The sequence below is a fragment of the Rissa tridactyla genome, chromosome 19 (assembly GCF_028500815.1).
Source record: "Rissa tridactyla isolate bRisTri1 chromosome 19, bRisTri1.patW.cur.20221130, whole genome shotgun sequence".
NCBI classification, from domain to species: domain Eukaryota; kingdom Metazoa; phylum Chordata; class Aves; order Charadriiformes; family Laridae; genus Rissa; species Rissa tridactyla.
In genome coordinates, this window is record NC_071484.1 from 2,539,844 (window position 1) to 2,563,815 (window position 23,972).

The window sequence follows — 23,972 nt, forward strand, 5'->3', positions numbered from 1 at the left end:
TCCTTAGTAATCTTGCCATTATATTCGGGCTGCTCTGCTGCAGCCAGGGATAACCCCTGCGCCTGGAGAGAGCCTATCCAAAGGGAAAAAAAAAAAAATCTCCTCGCTGGATGCCACAACGGCTGCAGACTACAAAAAGCATCAGCGCTCGGGGCTGCTCCCCGCACGGGGCAGGCCCTGAGCGCCCGCCCAGTCCACGAATGCCCAGGGAGACTTCTACAGCCAGGAAAGAGCGACCTGAGGAGCGGTTCCCTGCGTGCCCCAAGCATCCAGGAGCCAGGGCTGGGCAAGCAGGGATGGGGAAGGACAGACAGATGCCGGCCAGGCCTCGGGTCAGCCCTCACGCCGCGGGAGCGGGTTCACATGGGGTAGTTGAGAACGACGTCTTGTTTGGCCAACTCCAGCAACATGGGGTCATCGAAGAACTTGCTGATGCTCACGTCCTCGCTCAAGCCCTGCAGGGTAAAACCGCGAATCAGAGGTTATTCCTCTGGCAGGGCTCGTGGCAGAGATCCCACAAAAAAGCCCCCGTGTCCTGCACTACGATAAATTTTCAGGCTCCAGAGGAGGCAGGAGAATTTACAAGGCATCAGGCATTGCTCAGCAGCTTGAAGATATCCAACAGCCTCTCAGGAAGCTGCAAACGTGGGGTTGCTGCTGCTGAGCATATCTGTAAGCTCACTGTCCTCCCGAAGGGGCGCTTGATTCTCTCCACTCCCTCTGCGGTCCCAGGAGCCCCTCCAAGCCCTCAGTCCAGCTCACCAAACCAGCACAGAAACCAGGTGCTGCTTCTTCTGAAGGACAGGCCACCAAGGGGTCAGATGGGCTGGGGAGGGAGCGGGGCTCAGCGGATGTCACAGGACCCCGCTTTTGGCTGGAGTCGTTGCCTGACGGGGCTATCACGGGCACCGGGACCATCACAGGCACCAACACGGGGTAATCGAGAGTGAGGGAATTCCCAAGGCACAAAGGACATTGGTCCACACTGGGCACACAGAGGGGATGTTGCATGGCCAAGGGACAACCCTGCAACAGCCCGGCTGCTGGTACAGACAGAGGGACGCTACAAGGATTAGTCCCTGACGTACCTTCCTACGCCTGGTCTTGATCATGAACTCTCTGGCCAGATGCGGGGCTGGCTGGGGCTCCAGGGGTCGGATGACGATGCTCTTGTCCAAGGGGTCACCAGGCACAATCTGAAACACAGGGCCAGGCCGTGAGAGTGATGCTGGGGGCTGGTTCAACCTCCTGGAGAGGCTGAACTGCAACAGGAAAAACCCCTGGGCCCCGCGGACACCCCCCAGCCTTGGTGAGACAGCCCCAACACCCCATGTTCTCCTGTCACGTCACTACTGGTGATCATGCCTCCAAGAAGTCACTAATACGGTGTTGATAACCCAAGCCAAGAACACGTCCCACCTCCCCCATGTGCCGCTGTACCCTAAGCTCTCTGAAAGCCCCGCTAACCAGAACCCACGCGGGTCCCAGTCAGCGCAACCCTCTTTGGAAATCAGGCACATCTATTCCTTTCAGAGCTCGGCCTCGGGCTTTTACATCTTGACCTTTTAGCCAGCTCTTGGGGCTCAGACTGCTGCTGCTCCCACCTGGCTGTACCACAAGTAGCTGTGCACCTCACGGTGTCGAGTCCCACAAGACCTGATTTGCCACAGCCACAGAAGAGGCCAGAGGACAGTATTTTGTCCCAAACCCTGTTTTCCAGAGGTTTAAAAAACTGCCTCTGAAAGGCAAAGCCGAAATGTGGCAACCCATGTCTTACGGCAGACCAATGAGTCCGAGCCCTGCTCCAAGACTTCTGCTCCCCAAGCTGCAGAGCACCCAAACAGCTTCCCTTCTCCTGGACGAGGATGTCCTCTCTCCAGGCACTGAAGGACCCTTACGCCCAACAAGCAGCAGCGTTCAGCGCTCCCTCGCTGGGGCAAAGGGTGATGTGACTTGGAACAAAGCTGTTGGCTTCTGGCAAGACACTTACAGCTAGCACAAAGCCTCCCCGACGCGAGATCCTTTGAGGATGTTCTGAGAGAAGTTGTCGTGCCCTGTGCGAGTCGTGGCATTGAGCTCTACGGGGAGCACCTACCTGGTGCCTGATCCCACCACGTCCCTCTTCCCCATCTCGCCAGGGCATGGACTCACCTGCCAGTGGTGGAAGACAGAGAGCGAGAAGGCTTGTCCCTGCGTGTGGGTCCTCAAGTCTGTCTCAAACCCAAACGAATCAATGGCTGGGATGAAGGCTTTGATGGTGTAGAGAGGGGAGCCCGGGATGGGAGCATCTTGCGTCACGTGGCCTCTGCCAACACGTCAAAAGATTAGTCTTTTTATGTCACAGAATGGTTTGGGTTAGAACCCAAAGAGATCATCATTAAAGCCCACCCAGTCCCCCCACCCTGCCCTGGGCAGGGACACCTCCCACCAGCCCAGGTTGCTCCAAGCCCCGTCCAACCTGGCCTTGAACCCCTCCAGGGATGGGGCAGCCACAGCTTCTCTGGGCAACCTGGGCCAGGGGCTCACCACCCTCACAGCCAAGAATTTCTTCCTCAGATCTCATCTCAATCTCCCCTCTCTCAGTTTAAAACCCTTCCCCCTCGTCCCACGGCTCCCCTCCCCGCTCCAGAGTCCCTCCCCAGCTTTCCTGGAGCCCCTTTAGGGACTGGAAGGGGCTCCAAGGTCTCCCCGGAGCCTTCTCTTCCCCAGGCTGAACCCCCCCAGCTCTCTCAGCCTGTCCTCACAGCAGAGGGGCTCCAGCCCTCCCAGCATCTTCATGACCCTCCTCTGGATCTGCCCGAGCAGGTCCATGTCCTTCCTACGCTCCGGGGCCCCAGAGCTGAACACAGTACTCCTGGTGGGGTCTCACATCCCTTTATCTATTCTCCTCTCTGACACTCAGGAGGAACCAGGCACAAACCAAAGGCTGCCTGTGATCCTGGACGTGCCCTCCCCACCCAGCACAGCGGCTGGGATCAGTCAAGGAAGCTTCCAGTTGTCACTTCATACAGATTTCACCCTCTCCCCTCGCTTTACAAGTGGCGCTACGACTGTGAACATCTCTAGCAACCCAGATCCCAAGGGAGCCGTTGCTGCTCTGCAACAGTGAGGTGACGGCAGCTGGTCAGAGCAGCTCACCTCCGCCTGGCCAGGACCGTGTACACCGCAGACACGCAGTCGGCGGGAGCCTGCACCTCCACGAAGTAGTAGGGCTCCATCAAGCGAGGGGTGGCCTGCGAGGAGAAAGGGACACAAACCACTGAGTCTCCAGCAGCGCTGACACAATTCGGTTCAAGTAAGAGTCGGAGGCTGGCACGCTCTGGTCAAACGCAGGGCCGCCTGACTGGGGATGAAAGGGTTCCTCCGCCCCATGGCTGCCCAAGCCAACGTCAAATACTGAAAGGAGCTTTTCTCCTTCTGGCCATGAGTCATATGCTTCCCTCTCCCCCACACCCACCCTTCCCAGTGAGCCAAACAGTAGCAAAAAGGGGAGACAGAGCAGATGCACACAAGTTTCCAGCCAGATTGGAACGTGATTGCTTGTAAAACCCGTCTGCCAGCCCACAAGGGCACTGGAAACATTAATGGATGAATGAGTCAGTTTAAATTGACATCCTTGGGGCAGATCGTGCAGCACACGTGCAACGCACGCTCCTTGGAGCCCGCAGGAGCCAGCACAGCACGAGGTTCGGTCTTTGTCCCGCACAGCGTAGCCCTCACCATCAGGAAAGCAGAATAGACCACTCTCCGGGCCGTCGGGATGATCTGTCCTCCACCCCGGTGCAAGGGCTCCTGAGCAATCACCGCATCCAGGATCTTAAACTTCACGTTGCGGATCACTGAGGAAGGGCAGAAACGACAGAAAATGACTGGAGGGGGAATGTTCTCTGCCACACCAGCACCAACCCTGCCTCCCCAGCGACCCCGCGCACGTAGCAAACACCCACAGACCTAGAGCCACCAGAAGAAGTTCTAAATTTAATTACAGAACGAAAAGAACGTCCATGTCCTAATCCTGCATGCTGAACAGAAAGAATTCAGCACCGTGTCGTGCAGGGTGCCCAGTGGTCTGCACCTGAACAATGAGGAGCGGAGCCAAGGTCTGGCCCTACTCTGCAGGCAGGCGGCAAGTGCCAGTGCCTGGGTGGAATCTGCAGCCAGGAAAAAGGGGGAGGTTCTGTTCTTTCCCTTGTCACCCATCCCCAGAGCTGTCCCCAGCTGCGGCGTGAGAAGGGAACTGGCCACCCAGGGACTGCACCAGCACACTCACTGGAATGCTTAGAGATGGAAGAATTTAACGGATCTTACGAAGCTCCACTTCTCCACAGGTTCCTACTTACGTTCGTCACAGAGAGGCCCCTCCCTGGTTCCCCACTGAAATCCCTGCACAATGCTGTCCTTCACAGAGCCCAGCAGCGACTTGTCCACCTACGGACAGACAGACAGACAGCTTCAGAGACCAAATCTGCACCACGAGGCAGTAACAGACAGACCCCGGTGTTTAAAAGCATCCCTAGAAGAGCAGCAATGTCCCCCTATACCCCTGATGTCCATCCTCCCCCCCTCACAGCTCAGGAGCATCATCTTCAGAGTTTGGCACCCGGAGCTATAAATTACAAGAGTTCATATTTCGGTAATCCTGAAACGCTGGATGCTTAGTTGCCTATTTTGAGGCCAAATAGCAACACCTGAAACGTAACAGACTATTTGCTAGCCGGTGTAGGAGTCTGGTGGAGGAAGTACGGCAGATCTGAGATCTGGCAAACCAAGGAGCACTCCGACAGCACTAGGACCTTGCTGCAGGTTCTGGAAGGAGCGGTCACCTCTTGGGGCTACAGGACAAACGTCTCACTGCAACAGAACCCCCCCTGCCTGTGTTCCTCACCTCTGAGGGCAGTGTATCGTCTACCAGGATGTTTGGGCCAGTGGCGTCTGGCCCAAAGGCCCAGATGGAACGGGCAGCCAGCAAATCCCAGTCATATTTGGTCTGGAAGAATTCACCCAGCTTCTTTCTGATAGAAGCGGAAGAAAAGAAATTTTAGGAAACAAGTATCTGACCTGCTCTCACAACATATTTACAACCCTGTTCCCTTCAGGCCTCAGCTTTTTCCCTGGAGCAGCTCATCTGCTGAGGAGGGATGCTCACGGGCTACCTGGGAGCAATACCGGAGCCAGGCCCCCTGCCTAGAGGCTGTTGGCTGATCCTGTGCACCTCCAAGATCCCAGCATTCCCTTTTTCCCCCCAATTATTTATTTCTAGCTGGATTCCTGCTCTCCTCAGATCAGTCAGACCTGTTCCAGGTTATCTGGACCACTTCATTTTCAATGTCCTCCGCGAGTCCCTTCTCCAGAGGCTCAGCAATCATCGTGATCTTGTTCCTGAGAAGAGAGACAGTTGCAATTAGTCCGTGGAATGATGGAAATGGGAGTAATTGGCAGGACCTCAGGGACTGCGCATTGCCTCGAACACAGCTAGGGAGACACAGCCATTCGTGTCCTTCGCTGTTACTGTCTTGCTTGTAAAGACAGCCCAGGCGCTTAACAACTGCTCTCCGAAGTCTGCTCATCTCCAGGAGCAGACTGCTAAGGGACAGCACGGCTCCGTCCCTCCTGCCAGACGTCCTGCGCTCGTCCGGGCTGCAGAAGGGAGCCCATGGGCCAGGCAATACGCCTCTGGCAGAGCCAGCACTCGCTGTGTCTGACGCACGGGATGTTGCCTTGGAGAACCTCACCAGCAGGAGCTACCTGCCCCCAGAGCAGGACACTCCACCGGCCCAACAGTTCAAAGACTGACCTAAGACTGGAACCTTCTAGGACAAGAGGAAATGGCCTCAAGTTGCGCCAGGGGAGGTTTAGGATGGATGTTAGGAAAAATTTCTTCACCAAAAGGGTTATTCAAGCATTGGAAGAGGCTGCCCAGGGAAGTGGTGAAATCACCATTCCCTGGAGGGATTTAAAAGCCGGGCAGACGTGGTGCTGAGGGACATGGGTCAGTGGTGGGTTGGGCAGTGTTGGGTTGATGGTTGGACTTGATCTTAAAGGTCCCTTCCAATCTAGACGATTTATGATTCTACCTTTCTGTTCCCAAAAAGAAGGCTGCCAGCCACGGAGAGAGTACACCAGAGTAAAGGAGGGTAAGAAGAACCAGAAAATCATAGAACCATAGAACGTGTTGGGTTGGAAGGGAACTCTAAAGGCCATCTAGTCCAACCCCCTGCAGTGAGCAGGGACATCTGTAACTAGATCAGGTTGCTCAGAGCCGCATCCAGCCTGGCCTTGAATGTCTCCAGGGATGGGGCCTCCACCCCCTCTCTGGGCAACCTGGGCCAGTGTCTCACCACCCTCACTGTAAAGAACTTCCTATAGAAGGGAACACTGGAAAACTATCTTCAGATAGTGACAGATCACGATTTCCCTGAAAATTCAGGCATTAAAACATCCTGTTCTCCTAGATTTTATCCTGGTTATTCAGCCCATGTTCCCTTGCAGACCCCCTCTTTCAAACATGTGCATCTGATAACACATTGCTGGGGGAGGAAGACGAGATCAGGCTGTAAAGCTCCAGTGTCTCGCCAGAAAAGAAAAAAATCCATGTGAAGATTAAGAATGGATAAGAAAGGACAAAGCTTTTGCTCATGAAACCTTTGGGGAGTTACCAAAGGCAGCACTGGGCTCTCTGGCACCTGCTCTAGGATCCCAATACATCAGCTAGTCTTGGAAACACCACAACACTGCTGAGAAGGTGTGAAATTTAGCTAAAAGAAAGGAGGATGTGGATCTGTCTTTATTCCCTGCGTTCTGAGAGTTCCTACACAAAGCACAGAAAGGCCCTTGGGACTCACGCGTGGTACTGAGGAGGTTGAGCAGAGCTGCTGCAACAGCGGGCTGGTCTGGACAACGGCCACCGAGAACAGAGCCCTTGGAGGGGATGAGTCTGGTCTCCAGAGAACCCTCCGCCCGCCCGTCTCCAACCCCCAAGCTCGCCCACGGCTCTTACTTCTTGTTGGGTGTCTCGGCAAAGCACTTCAGGGAGGACGTTTCCACCACTGTCTCGCAGAACGTCACAACTGGATCGGCGACCTGGAATAGCGACAACAGGTTTGTAAGGTTTTCAAGCACTGTTTTTTTTTTTTTTTTTTTTCCAAAGAGACTGTTTGAAACCTCTGAACACCGACAAAAAAACACCTGGTTTGTCTGCCAGTGTTTTAATCAGCATTGCGTACGAACCACCGAGGCCTGCACGGACAGCTTTACTAATTCCTTCATTCAGACAAGACAGGAACATTCAAACCTAATTCAAAGCATGAAAAATTCTGCTCAATTTATTTATTTGACGCTAGCCAGGCAATGGCTGAAGTTCAGGAAAAGGCTGGAACGGGGAGACACACCCCTCTGCGAGCCAATTTTCAGGCTCTAAATCACAACGGTGCGACACCGTTCAGAACCACTTGGTTCAGAGACCACTTGGCCAAGCTGGACATTCATAAATCCATGGGCCCTGATGGGATGCACCCGCGAGTGCTGAGAGAGCTGGCAGATGTTATCGCTAGACCGCTCTCCATCGTCTTTGAAAAGTCATGGGGAACAGGAGAGGTGCCTGAGGACTAGAGGAAGGCTAACGTCACTCCAATCTTCAAAAAAGGCAAGAAGGAGGACCCAGGGAACTACAGGCCGGTTAGTCTCACCTCTGTCCCTGGGAAGGTAATGGAGCGACTCCTTCTGGATGTCGTCTCCAAACACATAGAGGAACAGGAAGTTATTGGAAGTGGTCAGCATGGATTTACCAAGGGCAAATCATGCCTGACCAATCTGATAGCTTTCTATGATGTTATAACGGGTTGGCTGGATGAGGGGAGAGCCGTAGATGTCATCTACCTTGACCTTAGCAAGGCTTTTGACACTGTCTCCCATAACATCCTCATTAGGAAGCTGAGGAAGTATGGGCTAGATGAGGTGACAGTGAGGTGGATCGAGAGCTGGCTGGGTGACAGAACTCAGAGGGTTGTGATCAGTGGCACAGAGTCCAGTTGGAGGCCTGTAACCAGTGGTGTCCCTCAGGGGTCAATACTTGGACCAATTTTGTTCAATATATTCATTAATGACCTAGATGAGGGGACAGAGTGTATCCTCAGCAAGTTTGCTGATGATACCAAGCTGGGAGGGGTGGCCGACACTCCAGAGGGCCGTGCTGCCATCCAGCGTGACCTGGACAGGCTGGAGAGCTGGGCAGAGAAGAACCTCATGAGGTTCAACAAAAGCAAGTGTAGGGTCCTGCACCTGGGAAGGAAGAATGCCAAACACCAGTATATGTTAGGGGCAGACACGCTGGGAAGCAGCTCTGAGGAGAAGGACCTGGGGGTCCTGGTAGACAGCAAATTATCCATGAGCCAGCAGTGTGCTCTTGTCGCCAAGAAGGCCAATGGCATCCTGGGCTGCATAGTGAAGACTGTGGCCAGTAGGTTGAGGGAGGTTGTTCTCCCCCTCTACTCTGCACTGGTGAGGCCACAACTGGAGTACTGTGTCCAGTTTTGGGCTCCCCAGTTCAAGAGAGACAGGGAACTACTGGATCGAGTCCAGCGAAGGGCAACCAAGATGATTGTGGGACTGGAGCACCTCCCTTATGAGGAAAGGCTGAAAGAGCTGGGACTCTTTAGCCTGGAGAAGAGAAGGTTGAGGGGGGACCTGATTAATGTTTACAAGTACCTAAAGGGTGGGTTTAAGGACGGAGCCAGGCTCTTTTCAATGGTTCCCAGTGACAGGACGAGGGGCAATGGGCACAAGCTGTAACATAGGAAGTTCCGTTCAAATACACGGAAAAACTTCTTTACAGTGAGGGTGACAGAGCACTGGGACAGGCTGCCCAGGGAGGTTGTGGAGTCCCCTTCTCTGGAGATTTTCAAGACCCGCCTGGATGCAGTCCTGAGGGATGTGCTTTAGGCAATCCTGCTCTAGCAGGGGAGTTGGACTAGATGATCTCTAGAGGTCCCTTCCAACTCTGAAGATTCTGTGATTCCGTGACACACTCGGGCTGTAAGAGTTAATTTTACATCCTAACAGCCTTTTTTTTTTGCCTTTTAAAAGGACCTGACAAAATCCACCCTCTACGTTCAGATAGGTTTATTTTCCCATTCTTCTGAGACGGGGCAGGGGACAAAACCCCCTCCCCAGCCAGGAAAATCCCTCTCTCGTTTCCTCACCTTGATATCAATCTCTGAATACATCTTCCGTAGATCGTGCATCACACAATCCAGGTAGAGCTCCCCCGTCCCCAGGATAACGTGCTCCCCGGACTCCTCCACCTGAAAGATAAGAGACGGGGTTCAACGGCCGGCGTTCCGGCTCCCAGGCCGCTGCCTTCCAGGTTCCTACACAAGCCTGAGGAAGCATCAGCTTTAAATAAATTGGTTTGGATCAGAGCACCCCAAGGAAAGCTCCCACAGGCTCTTCTCGCAGAAAGTGCTGATGCGCTCTGCGCAAAGCTGCTTCCCAGGCACAGCAAGGTGTGTGTTTTTCTGCTTGATTTACAGGGTTTTTTTTTTTGCTATTTCCACGTGATTTGTGAGATCAACTGCAACAGCATGAAAAAAAAAAATAAAACCCCACAAGAAAACAACCCGCAGTAAAAAGATAATTACTTTTAAGATCAGGCTACAAGACAGCCCACAGCATGAGCTGAAAGCACCAGAAATACCTTAGTAGTAAGCGAGGGGTAACTCTTGTTGACTTTGCGGAGACCATCTAACATTTTGGGGAGCTCCGAGGGGTTGACTGGCTCTACAGCTATCTTGATGACAGATGTGGTGTTGAACTTCAAAGGACGGAAGATCTGAGCCTGAAACCAGACGAGGACAAAGAGCTGAATCTCTGCATCGCTGATGGCCACTGGAGTTCGACACAGAATTTGCGGCTGTTCTCCTTCCCCTCGCGGCTCTTGTGCTCCTCGGCAAACGAGGCTTTTTTTAACCTCGCCACCGGAGCTTTTGAGATGCGCTCCATCACCCTGACTCCCTGGAAGGCTGAGCAATACCAGAAACGCACAGTACCTCCTCGTTGCCCCGAGGCTCCGTGACAGTTGCCGTCTTCACTATGGGCTGGTCCACGCCTTCTATCAGCACCCAGTTGCCGGCAGGAACCCGGTTAACCTCAATGTGGTACCTAAAAGGCAGCGGGAACATCACCGCAGCGCTCGCCGCTGCCAGCCTCGCGCCCTTGCAGCGCTGCCCTCCTCCCTGTCCCTGGCAGCAACAACTCCAGGTACGTCCTCTCCCGAAAGAACATATTGCCAGAACTTTCCGTACCTCGCAACCGAGATCCAGAGGCGTCCGACAGTGCAGATCTGGGAATCCTCCTCATCTTCCAGGGTGTAGTTTTCTCCAAGGACCTTCACAGGCTGCCCAGCGTGGATGGTACCACTGAGCACTCTGCCGAAGGCGTGGAACTGAACGCCGTCGTCTGTGCTGTACATTTTCGTCGTGTGACACATCAGCGGGCCCTTCCCAGGAGAGAGAGAGAGAAACAAGCCTCCTTCAAAATACAGTCAAGAAACGGGCACAGACCCCGTAGAACCCATGGATACAAAGGGATTAATGGGCCGGAATTTAGAAATACTTTTTTGACTTGCCAAGTCCTTCATTTCCTTCCACTGGAAGCTTTACATCTCCCTGCCCTGTATAGATACCCCTGGAATGACTTTGGCGGATTTTTCTGGAGCTCTCCTCCCGCCTCGCGTGGAGCAGTAAATAGTGGTTGGGACAAGGCCATGAGAAGAAATGTCATCTGCTGGCCTGCAAACCTGCTGAGGGCAGAGCACCCGAGCCTCCATACTCCCATAAGGTCACTCCACAACTGGTGACCTGGTGACAGTCCCCGCTGTGTGGTTTTATGTGGGTAATCACAACCCATTAAATTCATTTTCTCCCCAGACATCCGAGCAAAAGTCACGGGCACATTCCTCACTAGCTGCTGGCTGGCGTTGGTGGCTCTAGACAACTCTGAATGACAGCTCAGTACAAGCTGTTTGAGGAGGAAGGTTTTTTGCAAGGCTTTGATAAGAAAGGTGCTGACTAACTAATGTAGGGTTATTTTTAACAGTAGAGTTCAGATCAGTCTTCTCAGAGTTTGGAGAGAGAATCAAACTTCACAGGAAAGGGACATAAAGGCAGCAAAAGGACACAAAAATCACCCTGCGGTTCCCACGTGCTCTGAAGTCCTGACCCTAGTCCTGTTCTCCTCTGAACACTGTCAAACAATTCTCTCTCTCAAGGGCTGCCCTGGCAGGCAGCTGAAGTTCCTCAGAGCGAAGAGATTTGTTTCGGTGTCGGATGAGAGGTTTTAAAACGCTGCAAGTCAAATCTGTGCAGATGGCTGTCTAGGAGGCAGCTGCCCTGGCGAGGCAGGGAAAGGAGGGCACATTTGCCACGCTTTTGGACAACTCAGAGCAAAGCGGAAGAGTTTCCTTACGTCGGGGTCGCATTCACTCATGGCCTCCCCTAGATCGGAGTCAACGCCACCAGTGTAGGTATGCTCGATTTTCGTCTTGGCTCCCACCTTCGGGGAGGGGATATGCTGCACGCACATGTCCACAAAGCCTGGAAAAGTCACACTTCATGAGAACAAGATTATGCAGTGCAGAGGGAAGAAACGGACCGCAACAAACACAAGAGAAGCCATTCTGAGACTGCAGCGCACCCACAGCAACAGGGGAGATGTGAGCGCTGTCTCAAGCTGTCCTTTGGGCAAACGTGTAATGTTTTATATTTGGAAAGCCGAGAAGGGATCTGTGCAAGTGAGCGCTCCATGGCTGTAATACAGCCCTTAACTCTGCTGATGTGGGACCAGGCTCTCGGAAGGCCGGAGGGGAAGACAAACGGCATTTACCTACCTGTGAATTCCCCAAAGAACTTCTTGCAGACAAGCCGCAGGAGGGGCCGAATGTTCAATTTCAATTCCTCTTTGGTCAGGTGGATGCCAAGTTCATCCAGAGTCCTGGGCAGGGTCGTGTCCACGTCCCCCACCACCTGCAAGGCAACGAGCCCCACACTCAGCTTCGCTGTGGGGCTCCGAGCCCGTCACTCCCACCATCACCCTCAGGGCTTTTGACCTGCTCTGCTTTAGGGCTCGCACGAGAACTGGCTGGCTGGTTCTAATTATCGCTTGGCTGATAGTGGAGCACACCAGAAAGAGCAAAAGCAGTTCTATTAACTGTGCAAATAAAGGGTTATATTTGCAAGGAGCAGCTCCTAAGGAGTTGCTCACTGTTGCTCTGCGCTCCCAAGCCCAGCCTGTGACGATCGCACTGCAGAACGGGACAAGCGAGTCCCGCAGGCACCGGCCACCACCATGTAGCGTTCAGCCCTTGGCTGCTCCTGTCTGGAGCTGTGGGAAGGAGAGTGAACCACTGCGTACCTGAGCCAAGATCTTGTACAGGGGCTCCAGAATGAACTCCACAAAACTGCGCTGGGAACTGCTCGTTGGGGCCTTTTTAGTGAACTTGCGGCTGTTGGGAGACCAAAGGAGAGAACGTGAGAAGAAAGCGCTCTGCAGCCTGCAAGCATCTGTGCTGCAAACACAGCCTCTGCTCTTCCCAGGTTATCTTCTCCCTCCCAATCCTCTTGGGAAGCTGTCAGGGACACAGGAGTCCCATTTACTCCAAAGGAAGGCCAAAGGAGACTCTCTGCTCCTCCTTATGGGATGCAGGAGGCCTGACTCAACCCTTCCCAGATACTCCTCCGTCACAGGACAGCTCAGGTTGGAAGGGACCTTGGGTGGCCATCTAATCCACGTTTTACGGGGAAAAGAGGGAACAGCCCAGCAATAAACTAACAGATAATTAAACAGGCTTCTTACGTCTTAGGGTTGAAGTAGATGTCACCCCAAAGCCGCTTTGCAAACTCCTGATAATTGATGTCTCCTAAAGGGGAAAAAGAAAATGGCAAAAGTCTCTCAGATGACACTGTATTTCTCTCATCTTGGAAATCTTTGGGTTTGGGCTTTTAAAACAACCCCGAGTATTCGATTTAATGGACCAGTGCTGGTGAGTGAACGCTTGGTCCCAATTCTGAATAAAACGATTAAGAGAGATGGGCAGAAAACGGTCCCCCGAGGACAACAGCGGCAGCCCAGGCACACTGTGGCTTCGCGCACTTACTTCTCAGGAACGTTTTAGCTCTCTCAATTACACACAAGGTTAGAGCTGAGAAGAGATAACCTGCCAGACACCGCGCTGCAGGAACCCGCTTACATCTGCTTCATTTTCCAAATGTTAACGCTGCAACCTGACGCTGTAGTGCCAAGGTGCCGGGATGGCTTACACCCCCATCTGCCCCGCAGGCTCCTCGCAAGCATTTTCTGCCCTGCTGAACATCTCCGGGTTCCCTTGTTCTTTTTTCAGCTGACGCACCAAGCGCATAGCCAAATACCCAAGTGCCGAAGGAACAGCGTCGTGCTTGGCTGTCGCGGTAGGTTTACAAATAATAAGACAGCGGTGATAATTTACAGCAGTTTCCAAACAAGCTTTTGCTGTGGGCAGATGTGCAAGCATAAGAAATTTCATGGTGGCTGCGGTTTTGACAGTTAAACTACTATAACTCATGCTAGTCGAAGTGTGGTGGCTGCACATAAAAATCCCTGGTGGCCACCATCGAATATTACTGACTTCAAGCACCCGTTCAGCTCGTGTCCGCCCCGCATGGATGACATCTCCTACCGACTGCGCCTGCATCTTTATCGGTCCCCCAAAGAAGGGGTATCATCCATAGCCGGCATCGCGTTAACGCCGTGATGCCCAGGGAGCTCATTTATTTCTCCAAACTCACTGGGACACGCGATAGTCCTGACACATCAGTCCCTGACCTCTACAACTTCATCCTCCCTCAGGCTAACTTCTTCGCAAGAGCTAGGCCAGCTGCTTTACAGCATCCTCCTTCCCCTGCTCATGGCTCCTACAGATCACCCCGAATTCCCCAGTGTGAGACTTCAAAAATCTTGGCTGTACAGCTGGCTAATGGAAGCAAAAGGCCCACTTTTACAAGTGGCAGATTGCCTTGAGCGGGCACCTGGGGAACAGAAAATTAAATCAAAGCCAGCAAAAGACAGTTTCTTAAAAAAGAAAGAGGGCAAGAGTGCAAAACCTTGTGGGCCAAGCTGGTGCCCGGCTGCAGCTGAGTCTCAGACTCTGGAGACTTTCGTGAAAAGGCAGGAGGAACTTAACTGCTTCGCTCCTGAGCTCTTCTGAGGAGGCGGCAAAGCACAACACATACGCTTGCCTTCAACTCTCACACTGGGACTTCTTTCTTTCTGCTTAAGGGCATGGATAAAATATTGGCTTCTGCCCCAAGAAATATTTATCAGGAGAACCTATCTAGCTAAAAAACAAATTAGAACTGTATTTTTGCTTTTTACCAGCCAGGGCTCAGATCCGCAGTACCCCCTAGAAAGTCAAGAACGCATATACCGGCCATATACGTACAGCGAAAGTCGAAGCTGAATGGCTTAGAAAGCCTCAACAAAAAAGGTTAGGAAATGAGATGTTAAAGTGTACAAGGTTTCTGGATAATCCTCACCATATGTGTCTGCATAAATCTTTGCAAAAGATCCCAGCGTGAAGCAGATGCTGTACTGCGAGCTGGAGAAACACACATTCCCCAGAAGGGGAGACAGAACGAGGTTCTCATCGGTGGAATACATGCTGAGAGGAGACAGTTTTTAGAGACAAGAAAAATAAAAAAATCAATGTTATGAACCGAGGAAGACACTTCAATCCAATTCCCGCACCAAACAGCAGTACGTGATAGGCAAGGATGCCAAACAGCATCTTAAAACGGGCTGCAGCGTGCTTGCCATCGGGAATTTCAGGGTCAGTATCATTTTATGACTACAAACTTCCACAGCATTAGAGGGCAAAGAAATATTTAAAGCCTAGAACTAAAAAGTTACCAGCACAAGTGCTTTGTATTTTTTGCCAGGTAGAGTTTTTCCTCCCCCTAAAAACCAAAAAAACCCAGCAGTAAAGTTGGTCAACCGGCAAGGGAAAAGATAATACAAGGCAAATAACGTAAGGATAGAATTGAATGGAAACAGTTTTAATGAGTTCCCAAGCATGCCAGACAGGATAAATTACCCTGCTCCGAGCTGCTGGATGTCAGCAGCGACTGAACGAGAGACACGCAAGTGAGCTCATGTGCAAATCCACGCAAACTTGAAGGGGAGAAGCTGTTAAGAGAATCACCTGGATGCAGAAGAACCCCCAGAAATGCTAGAGAAGATGTGCCCCCCTTCCCCCCGCAGCGTCTCGCAAGGAGATTTGACCGTAGCAATATCATCGTCTCTGTTCAGGGGTTGGGACAGTGAGTTCCCATTAGTTTTATAATTAATGCTTAGGAGCTTTGAAACATCTCAGCCTGTAATCCAGGATACACTGAGATTGTCCAGGCTGTATTTGAGACATTTGGGAGCACAGACGTTCCCCATTCCGGTCATAAGTCCGCTTCCCCTGCTTTTTAACGGGGGGGGGGAAAAAGAGCTGATCCCATGAAGCTTCTCAGAATTCAGGCAGGATTGGCCCTTCCTGTATAATTCAATACATGGGCTGAGATGACTTTTTAACGGTTCTTCCCACCCCATTTTCTATGATTCAACATTATTAAGTGACAAACCCATGAGTTTTTAGGCATACACAGGGCTCGCAGAGAAAAGCGGAACAGGGACAGCACGCGCTAACGACGCGTCATCCCAAACACGCGTACCTGATCAGACCATTAACTTCATCCACAATATGTCTGAGTTTGTAATAAGCATCTGTAGGGGGCAATTTCAGCTCCAGGATGAGTCGGTCTATCTTGTTGATGCACACGGTCACCGCGAGCCTTTCCTGCACCGCGTGCTTGATCAGCCGCTCTGTGTTCAGCATCACCTGCAGGGAATAACCAGCACAAACACCTCTAGCGAAAGCCCTCCACCAAATGCTATCTCGGGCGTGACAGACAAAGCAGCGACCCTTACGCGTGGGGCCGCAAGCCCGTAGGAAAGCCGAAGCTCAGCCACGAGCAATCGGCTAATCTTCCTGAAATTCAGAAGCAGGTGCTAACCCAACCGAATTCCTTAAATTCTACCCCTCGGACATCTCTGACATAAATAACCTGCTCAATTTTAGGTATCGTGGGGACGGAGTTAGCAAACAAGTTAGATCATCAGCCTGCAGGTCACAGGCAGCACATCAGCCCTGGAGACTGAGGCCAGAGGCTTGACTCCCTGCTTTGGCTGGAAAACACTCTCGCTTCCCAAACTGTCCTCCAAAAACCCTTCATCCTGGAAAGCTGAGCCCACCCCAGGCCTTCACGCTGAGGCAGGATCAGAGACTCCAGAGGAAGAGACTTTCAAGTTAACCCCCAGGAGAAGCTGGCACTCACCCCCTCGGCCGCGTCAATGAAAAGCACAACGCCGTCCGAAATACGAAGGCCAGCTGTCACCTCATCAGAAAAATTGACGTGACCTTCAAAAACACAAAATGGTGGTGAGACGCAGAGTAAGCCCTGACACCAGCAGCGCAGAAGGTGGGAAGCCGTCCTTCTGCTCTCCGGCTTGCTCTGGTCACTGGTATCTGGCGAGGCAGAACACAGACGGCTTCTCCTCAGACAAGGACCTGGGAGCGGCTACCAGAGCTCTGTCTAGGGATCCGCTTCAGCTTTAGTGCTATTTTTTGAGAATAAACACAACAAGTCGTTTAACAGGCACTTTCCCTCACATTCGTTACTGTTTTTCACACAGCTCTGTGCAAGTTCTTTGGGAAAAGGAGGAAGATTATTTCTCACCAAACAACAGATGCCTCTCCCTCCAGTCTCCTCCTGCGCTCTAACCTCCCTCCTCTCGAGCTGTAACTCAACAGATGTGTCCCAAGACCCTCCTTCCTGAAGTTTGGCCTTCGTTTCTTACAAGTTGATCTGTGATTATGTTCCCCCGCTGCTCCCCCCCAGGAGCCCGTCAGAGGCTCGAGGGAACTTGCTGAGAGTCTCACTGTGGGGCAACATCATTTGAGCAAAGCACCGTCCGTTCTTCCCCCCGGAAAATCCAGTTCTACATGTGCTTCTCATATACTTGAGTGAAACGCATTTTCAGCCCCATTAGCCCTCAATTAGGCCTGTTAATCAGAAACACAAGCCTGAGTAAAAGCCAGCGGCACAGTTGTTACTTCTGGAAGTGATTTCGGAAGAATGAACTTAGCTCAAGGCTCAGGCCGACGCTGGAATCATCTACACAAAACAAAACAGGGGTTTCCATCTCTAAAAGGAAACTTCCCGGGGTTTCACCGCACCTAAGTGACATTTCCAGGCGCATCAGTGAGGTTTCAGGGTACAGATTCTTTGTTTTTCTGAGAGCCAATGCTGCACGATCCCACCGCAACCCAACACAAAAGCTCTTTGAAGGCCCTCATTAACCACCACCGTACGTGTTTCCACTGCTCTGCTCCTGTCAATAGCACTATCCGCAGGACCAAAGGGGCTTATTAATGAGAGGAACCTTCGTTCACACGGTCCCATATCCATGCTCCACACATCAAGCTGCCTTCCAGCTAAGCGCATCCCAAACCAGGATTTTGGGGATTACACAATCACCTGGAGTGTCGATGATGTTGAAGAGAAAAGATTTTCCTTTGGTGTCCGGCAGAACAATCGTCACTGGTGTGCTCTTGATCCCCACTCCCCTCTGAAACACGGGAAACCGGGATTATCAGTTAAAAGAAAAAAAACAAACAAACAAAACATCATCACATAAAGATGTAAAAGATGCCCAAAGAAAAATCAGAGCGTGGAAAGAAATGAACACCCACCCAGGACACACGGATGGAGTAACCCCAGATGGCCGCAGTACCCAGCCCAGCTCCTCCATCCGTACTGGCTCAGACTGGTGAGCTGCCACTGCACAATTAGCAGAGGAAGCATAATTTGCAACATCAGAGACAGAAAATGCATGTTTTTCTGTGCTTTTGCCCTTCTGCTGCTATCAAGTTATACCTCAAAGTGTCAGATTTGATCACCCAGAGCATAAAGTAGAGCATTAAGATGAAGAGAAAGAAATGCTTCACAGGACTGTTCTGGTCATTACAATATTTAGCAAGTAACAAAATTAGATTCCCGTTCTCACACCCAACGACAGTTGGAGTCAGAGCACCCAGCTAAGAGTTCCCGTCAAAGGAAGCTGAGGAGAAATACATATATTTTGGAATCATAGTTTTTCTCCCCATCCGTCGGCGCTGCGGACGCCTTCCACCATTTTCTCTCAACGGAAAGGTGTGCCCCATCCGCTGGGATAACTCTGCTACAGATTTTCAACGTTACCCAGGTTATCCCCTCAGGCAAATAAAATCCATGGAGATGAGGGTTGCAGGAAATGGAAGGAAGTTGGAGCAGGGATCTTACCGAGGCGAACAAGAGGAGCAAATCATTTTATTGATAAAGAAAATAATCAAAATGCGGAAGGCATAAAATGATGTTAAAATGGAAGAGGAAACTGCCTACGGTAAATAACTGTGAGTAAAGCAGGAGACAAGTGGATAAAAATTACCGCCTGTTCTACAAGCCTCACTCACCTCTTGTTCTGTGAACAATATATCAGTGTAGCAAAGCTGCGAAGACAAAAGAAAAATCAGAATATCACATTTTGGTATCAAATATGAAGTTTGAAGCAGGACACGATAACTCTGTACACATGGTTAAGGTGGCAAGTGACAGAGACAGAATTAGGCCCGAGGTCTGGCTTTCCAATCCTACGTTCTGATCACCAAACCACATTTTCCCCACGTAGAGTCACGCTCCCTCGGAGTGTTAAAGCCAACCCATGTTCCCCAGGGCAGGAAAACACCAAAAGCTCACTTACGTCCTGGTCGTAGCGCTTCCGGATTTCTGGGTGTGTCTGTTCTATCAGGCAGTCAACAAAACAAGTCTGAAAAACATCAGACCGCAAGAGAAAGGAGGTGACTACGTTCAGACCGATAAACACAAGCACAATCCCATCCCTCCAGAAGCAGCACAGAGAAAGTCGGGCACGTTATTATTTCCACGCGGCTGAAAGAAAACCTACAAATAACCACATCCGCAAGAGGAGCGGAAAGAGACCGCGGCTGCGGAGATGGAGAGGTCGAGGGCGATGGTAAAAGTAAGCACAAACGGATCATTACTACCACCGATATACGCTGGATATTCACACTACCTTGCCGTGGTGAAGGTGCCCACACAGAGTCACATTTCGAATTAGCTCCGAGTTGTCCATCAGATCTGCCAGGAAACTGGAGGAATGAAACACAAAAGACTGTTGGAGGCTTCTGCTGTGTCTAAGAAAAGTAGGTGCCATTTCAGCTACACTTTCTATCCAAGGTGCCCTCTGAATCCTCTCCAAACTTTCATTCTGGCAATGCCCTGCGGAGGAAGAATCCCACTTTCCAGATGGGGAGGACGAGAGAGTTGGAGTCCTAGACAGATGGCAGTGGGTGGGAGGATACGGAGCTGGTAAAACTGCCAGCGATGGAATATTATTGACTATTTTTCTTCTCTTCTAGTCAGTATTAGAGCAAAAGTCACAGCCATGTACTCGGATGATGAAATGCTTCCACTCAAATAGTGGCAGGCAGTCAAGTAAATCACAGCGCTGGATAACAAGCACCCCACGCAGTTTTAAAAGGTAGCCACGGGGCTCCGCAGACCATTAATTCCGATTTTCAGGTCTTAAAACAGTGATGTTCCCAGGGACTCAAGGAAACAGTAATGGAATTTAAATCTTTTTAGAACAAGCAATCGAGCTGGGTGATGATGGGTCAGTCACTTCTGCACGGACCCCAGACAAAATTTAATTGAGATGCTAAATTACCAACTCCTCTGAAAAATAACGGGAGGCTATAAAACACGTATCCATTGCTACGGCTCTGCAGAAAATAAGTGCTGTCAAATAATCTCCTTTTTAAAAAGACTTTAATTTTCACTGACGCAGTAGACTTATTAACGTACAACATTTTGATTCAGAGCTAAAAAACACAAAAATCAATAATAATACTGATTAAAAGCTTGCTTATTGGTCTTAAAATAAGGCTAAATGGGAAATCAATACCAAGCTCGCAGGTTTCTGGTTAAGTCCCACTGGGAATTTCTCCTGGCCCCATCCTTACCATTTATATTAACGAACAGGACAAAGAGGAATTCATTACAGACGGACCAAGCAGAGGACACAGGGATCAGGAAAGCGGTAGGTAATGAAGAGTACAAGTCATCGATTACGAGTAAAATGGTTTACTTAGAAAAATAAAACCCAGCCGGCTCTTTGGTTTATTTCTGGCTGTATCAAAAATCTCTCTCATCAAGGAACCCGACCAAACTGGCAGTACCAGGGGCCAGCCCCGCAAGGCAGCCATTCCAAAAAGGTCCTGGGCACCCAAGGAACCAACTGACTGAATATAAATTCCAGTGAAATTTCACTGCCGGAAAATAACAGGCTCCTTGATGATAGGATTCGCAGAGGGACTGCTCACGTTGGGGTCTGTTTGGCACAGAGGGAACTGCTACTCAGCCTGCATCTGGTTCTGGGATCTACACTCGAAGCCGACTATTAAAAATTGGAAAAAGCTCTGACTAGCCATGAAGTGGCGTATGGAAAGATGAGCCTAACGAGACGCTCACGCAGCTCAATCTGTTCATCCTCAAATAGAAGACAACATACAGAAACACTAGACACGCGAGGACACAGAGCCCCTCCACCCATCGGGAAAACGTTGGTTTTAAGATTATATGTTTTTAATAGGTAAAGTACAGAAATGTTTTTATGCCTTACCAAAGTTGCGTGAGATAGTACATCTCAGATTTTAAATTTGTGTGGATTTTTTTCCAGGGTTTTCTCTCAACCCTAGTGGCCCGGGGTGCAACCAGCAGACACCATCGAGTGCAGCAGAAATGCAGCTTAGCATAAAACCAGAGGCATAAAAAGTCCCCAGTGGGAACTCCTCCAGGATAGACGGGAATTAATTTGAGACAGCAGTAGGCCAACGGTCACTGGGATAAACCCAAAATGTCCCAATATGAGGTGTGCCACCCCATATAAATGACCGTATAAATATTTCTTGAGCCAGTCAAGAAAACTTGCCTTCAACAGACCTGCACCACTGGGGTCTCCAATTAGCTCGACAGCTAAGATTTACATTCTAGTGTCAGAAAACCACGGGCTACGCTGCATTATGTAGGGGGAAAAACATCTGTAAAACGGTTAGTCTTGTACTTTCTTCCTCTTCTTTTTGGTTCAAAATCTGGGAAGCGGCTGCACTCAGTTCTATTGCTGGTGTCAGTAGGAAACAAAGCCAGTGCCCCCCGAAATCCACCTCCTCCACATCGTACGCACCCCTCTGCCTCCCCACCTTTGCCGGCAAACAACAAAAAGGGAGGAAATCACAGCACAGATGGCTTGAGCCAACGTACACGCTTAAAACCCCTACATGTGACTTACTCCATCTCATAGACAGTGACCGGTAACGTCTGTTCCATCAGAGAGAATTTTTTGGTTTTCACAGGTTTAATAATAGGCTCTGAAAACAAGAGAAAGAACAATAAAACACTGTTACCAGAGACCTTGAACTCACCAGGCTCGTAGGGAACAGGGACTTTTGCAGACAAAACTACAATTTTCAAGACGACAGAATCTCTTAGCTTTTTATAAAAGCAGTCGTACTAGATGATCGTTATTGGTCCCTTCCAAGTGAGCTATTCTGTTCTATGATAGAAGGATCAAATGAGATGACTTAAATGCATTTTCATTTCTCCTTAAGTATCTTCCAGTACCTGCTGATATTTTTTCTTCAAGAGATAGTTTGTTTGGTATTTGTAATAATCCAGAGTGCCAAAATCTGCGTACTTCTAGACCAACAAGAATCTACACATTCCTGGGGCTGAGCGGGAATTCAAAAGGAACATGAAAACCGACGAGAAGAACGGAAGGGAATACTATTTTCCCTTCTTCTTTAAGAGTCTTCTCCTCCCTCCATCCCCAACTTGCTGCTTCCTCACCACTTACCAGTGAGAGGCTGCGTGTCTTCCTCTTGTACTATGGTCTCCACTTCAGGCCCATAGACCTCCTCAGCGGTGGGATAGTATTTCTTATCCTCGTGCAGCACCACCTCCATCCCAGGGTGGTCCTCGTCATGGTCCCCCATATCGTCATCATCGTCATCATCCTCGAGCTGCAAGCGATGCTCACATTTAGCCGCTGCCAGCGCCAAAGTGCTTTGCAAACACCAATCGCCCCAGAAGGTACCAGCTCAGCGTCGTACATTGAAAGAGAGCTACAAACCCAGCCAGGGAACCACCAAGGCGGCCCCAGCACCTCACATCAGGTGGCAGAGCAGCTTGCAGAGGTGCTCTCTGTAAGCAACATACCTCTTCCTGCGGTGGGACAGCTTGGAAATGAACGGCAAGAGCATTTGCAGCGGCTCCTGCCCCTCGCTCACATACACAACACAACCCGGTCACAGACACCGCTTTCGGACAAAGTGCAGGAACGGGAGACTAGAAGGGGCTCCCTTGGTCCTCCCATGCTTTCCCGTCATGGCACGCCAGCCTCTGCTGTCCTCCCTGCCCTTGTCACTCTCCTCTACTGTCCGTGGAGCTTCCTCTGCCTTCACCAGAGAAGACCTGAGCTCCTTGCAATACCGTGTAGCAGTAGAGCATGTTACTGAAGCCCTGAAGACCTCACTGAATGGGTACAGATCCTCCACTTCACTGAACACAAAATAAAACCACCAAATATGGCCTGAGCTACAGAAACTCACAGTTCTAACTGAAATTCAAGCAGAAACTTTGTCTTTCCCTTTATCACAGGAACAGGAGGGCAGCTTTTGCTGAACCCTTTAAAAACCAAATACACTCTGATCCTCAGGAGTCAAATTCCACCACTGAACCAAGATTCACTGCAGACCCAGAGCCTGGCACGGGAGAGGAATCACCAGCGGCTTGTGAAGACCATGGCACCCGGCCCCTGCTCCCGTGGGGACGCGGGGCCGGCTGAGGCCCACGCCAGGCTCCCGTGGGACGCTGCCCCTCCACCCATCCCCACCGCTCACCTCGTCCAGATCCTTGGACTCTCTGCCCAACTCATCATCGTCATCGTCTGAGTCCAACTCCGGCCCAATGTAGTTCCCAAACTCGTCGTACAGGTCGGTGTCCATGCTGGGGAGGCGGGAACGTGTGGATCCTGTCCCGCACCCCCAGAGCTCCCCGCCCGAGCCACCCACAGCACCCACCGCTGCCCAGCACCGGGGCTCCCGGCCCGGACCCTGACCCCGGCCTGCACCGTGCACGACCCCCGGAGCCCCGCACCGCCCTGAGGGCCCCGTCCCGCCCGCCGAGCGCCCCCACCCACCCCGGATCCCTCCCCCGCCCTCACCGCCCCCTCCCCGGATCCCTCCCCCGGCCCCTCCTCGGCTTCCCGATCCCCGTGGTTCCCCGGCCGCGGCCGGCACCGTGCGCAACCCCCCAGGCCTTCCCGCCCACCCCTCCCCGGAGCCCTGCACGACCCCGAGAGCCCCGACGCGCCCTCCCCGCCCCCTTTCCGGTCCCCCCGGGCCTACCCCAGCCCCGGCCCCGCTCCCGCTCTCACCCGCCGCGCTGCCCTCGCCGCCGGCGCCGCCGACACTGCCGCGGAAGGCCCCCGGGCTGCCCTCGCTGCCTGTCGCCACAGAGACCCCCCCTCCGTCCCCCGCGCCCGCCGTCAGCGCCGACGCCGAGGGAGAAGGGGCGGACGAAGCCGCGGGAGGTGCCGGCGGGGTCCCGGTGGCCGCGGGTCGGGCCGGGGAGCTGGGGGCGGCTGGGCCGCTTCGATCAGGCGCGTCTGGGGCAGCCCCGCCGGGGCCTCCTCGCGCTGCACGGTCGCTATGGCGACGGGAGGGGAGCCCGCGCGTGGCTGCGGGAGCTCGGGGTTGTCGCGATAGAGTGAGGGACCTCGGGGGC

At 51.9% G+C, this 23,972-nt stretch overlaps 1 protein-coding gene across 3 annotated transcripts; it reads right to left on the bottom strand.

Moving 5' to 3' along the window:
* EFTUD2 (elongation factor Tu GTP binding domain containing 2) lies at positions 1–23,688 on the bottom strand. 3 transcript variants are annotated; one of them, XM_054224573.1, is made up of 28 exons: positions 23,623–23,688; positions 23,087–23,192; positions 22,042–22,207; positions 21,478–21,556; positions 19,204–19,279; positions 18,871–18,936; positions 18,584–18,619; positions 17,610–17,700; positions 16,407–16,489; positions 15,744–15,910; positions 14,562–14,686; positions 12,847–12,910; positions 12,406–12,496; positions 11,882–12,017; positions 11,461–11,588; positions 10,299–10,492; positions 10,044–10,155; positions 9,692–9,832; positions 9,198–9,299; positions 6,998–7,080; positions 5,293–5,379; positions 4,886–5,012; positions 4,341–4,428; positions 3,721–3,839; positions 3,139–3,233; positions 2,152–2,305; positions 1,089–1,196; positions 1–455 (listed from the first exon to the last, which is right to left on the bottom strand). In XM_054224573.1, the coding sequence occupies exons 2-28, from the start codon at positions 23,189–23,191 to the stop codon at positions 360–362; spliced, it is 2,919 nt and encodes a 972-aa protein (XP_054080548.1). In that variant the 5' UTR covers position 23,192; positions 23,623–23,688; the 3' UTR covers positions 1–359. The 3 variants fall into 3 exon arrangements, with proteins under 3 accessions (XP_054080548.1, XP_054080550.1, XP_054080549.1); XM_054224575.1 differs by lacking the exon at positions 23,623–23,688 and adding an exon at positions 23,600–23,617; XM_054224574.1 differs by lacking the exon at positions 23,623–23,688 and adding an exon at positions 23,594–23,617.
* Positions 23,689–23,972: the final 284 nt, after the last annotated feature.

Excerpts from the sequence above, each read along its gene's own strand:
- EFTUD2 (XM_054224573.1), bottom strand. The coding sequence starts at position 23,191 with ATGGACACCGACCTGTACGACGAGTTTGGGAACTACATTGGGCCGGAG. Across the intron at positions 18,937-19,203 it reads GGCACCTTCACCACGGCAAG|ACTTGTTTTGTTGACTGCCT; the intron begins GTAGTGTGAATA and ends GATGTTTTTCAG. Across the intron at positions 9,833-10,043 it reads AGCCTCGGGGCAACGAGGAG|GCTCAGATCTTCCGTCCTTT; the intron begins GTACTGTGCGTT and ends GTCTGGTTTCAG.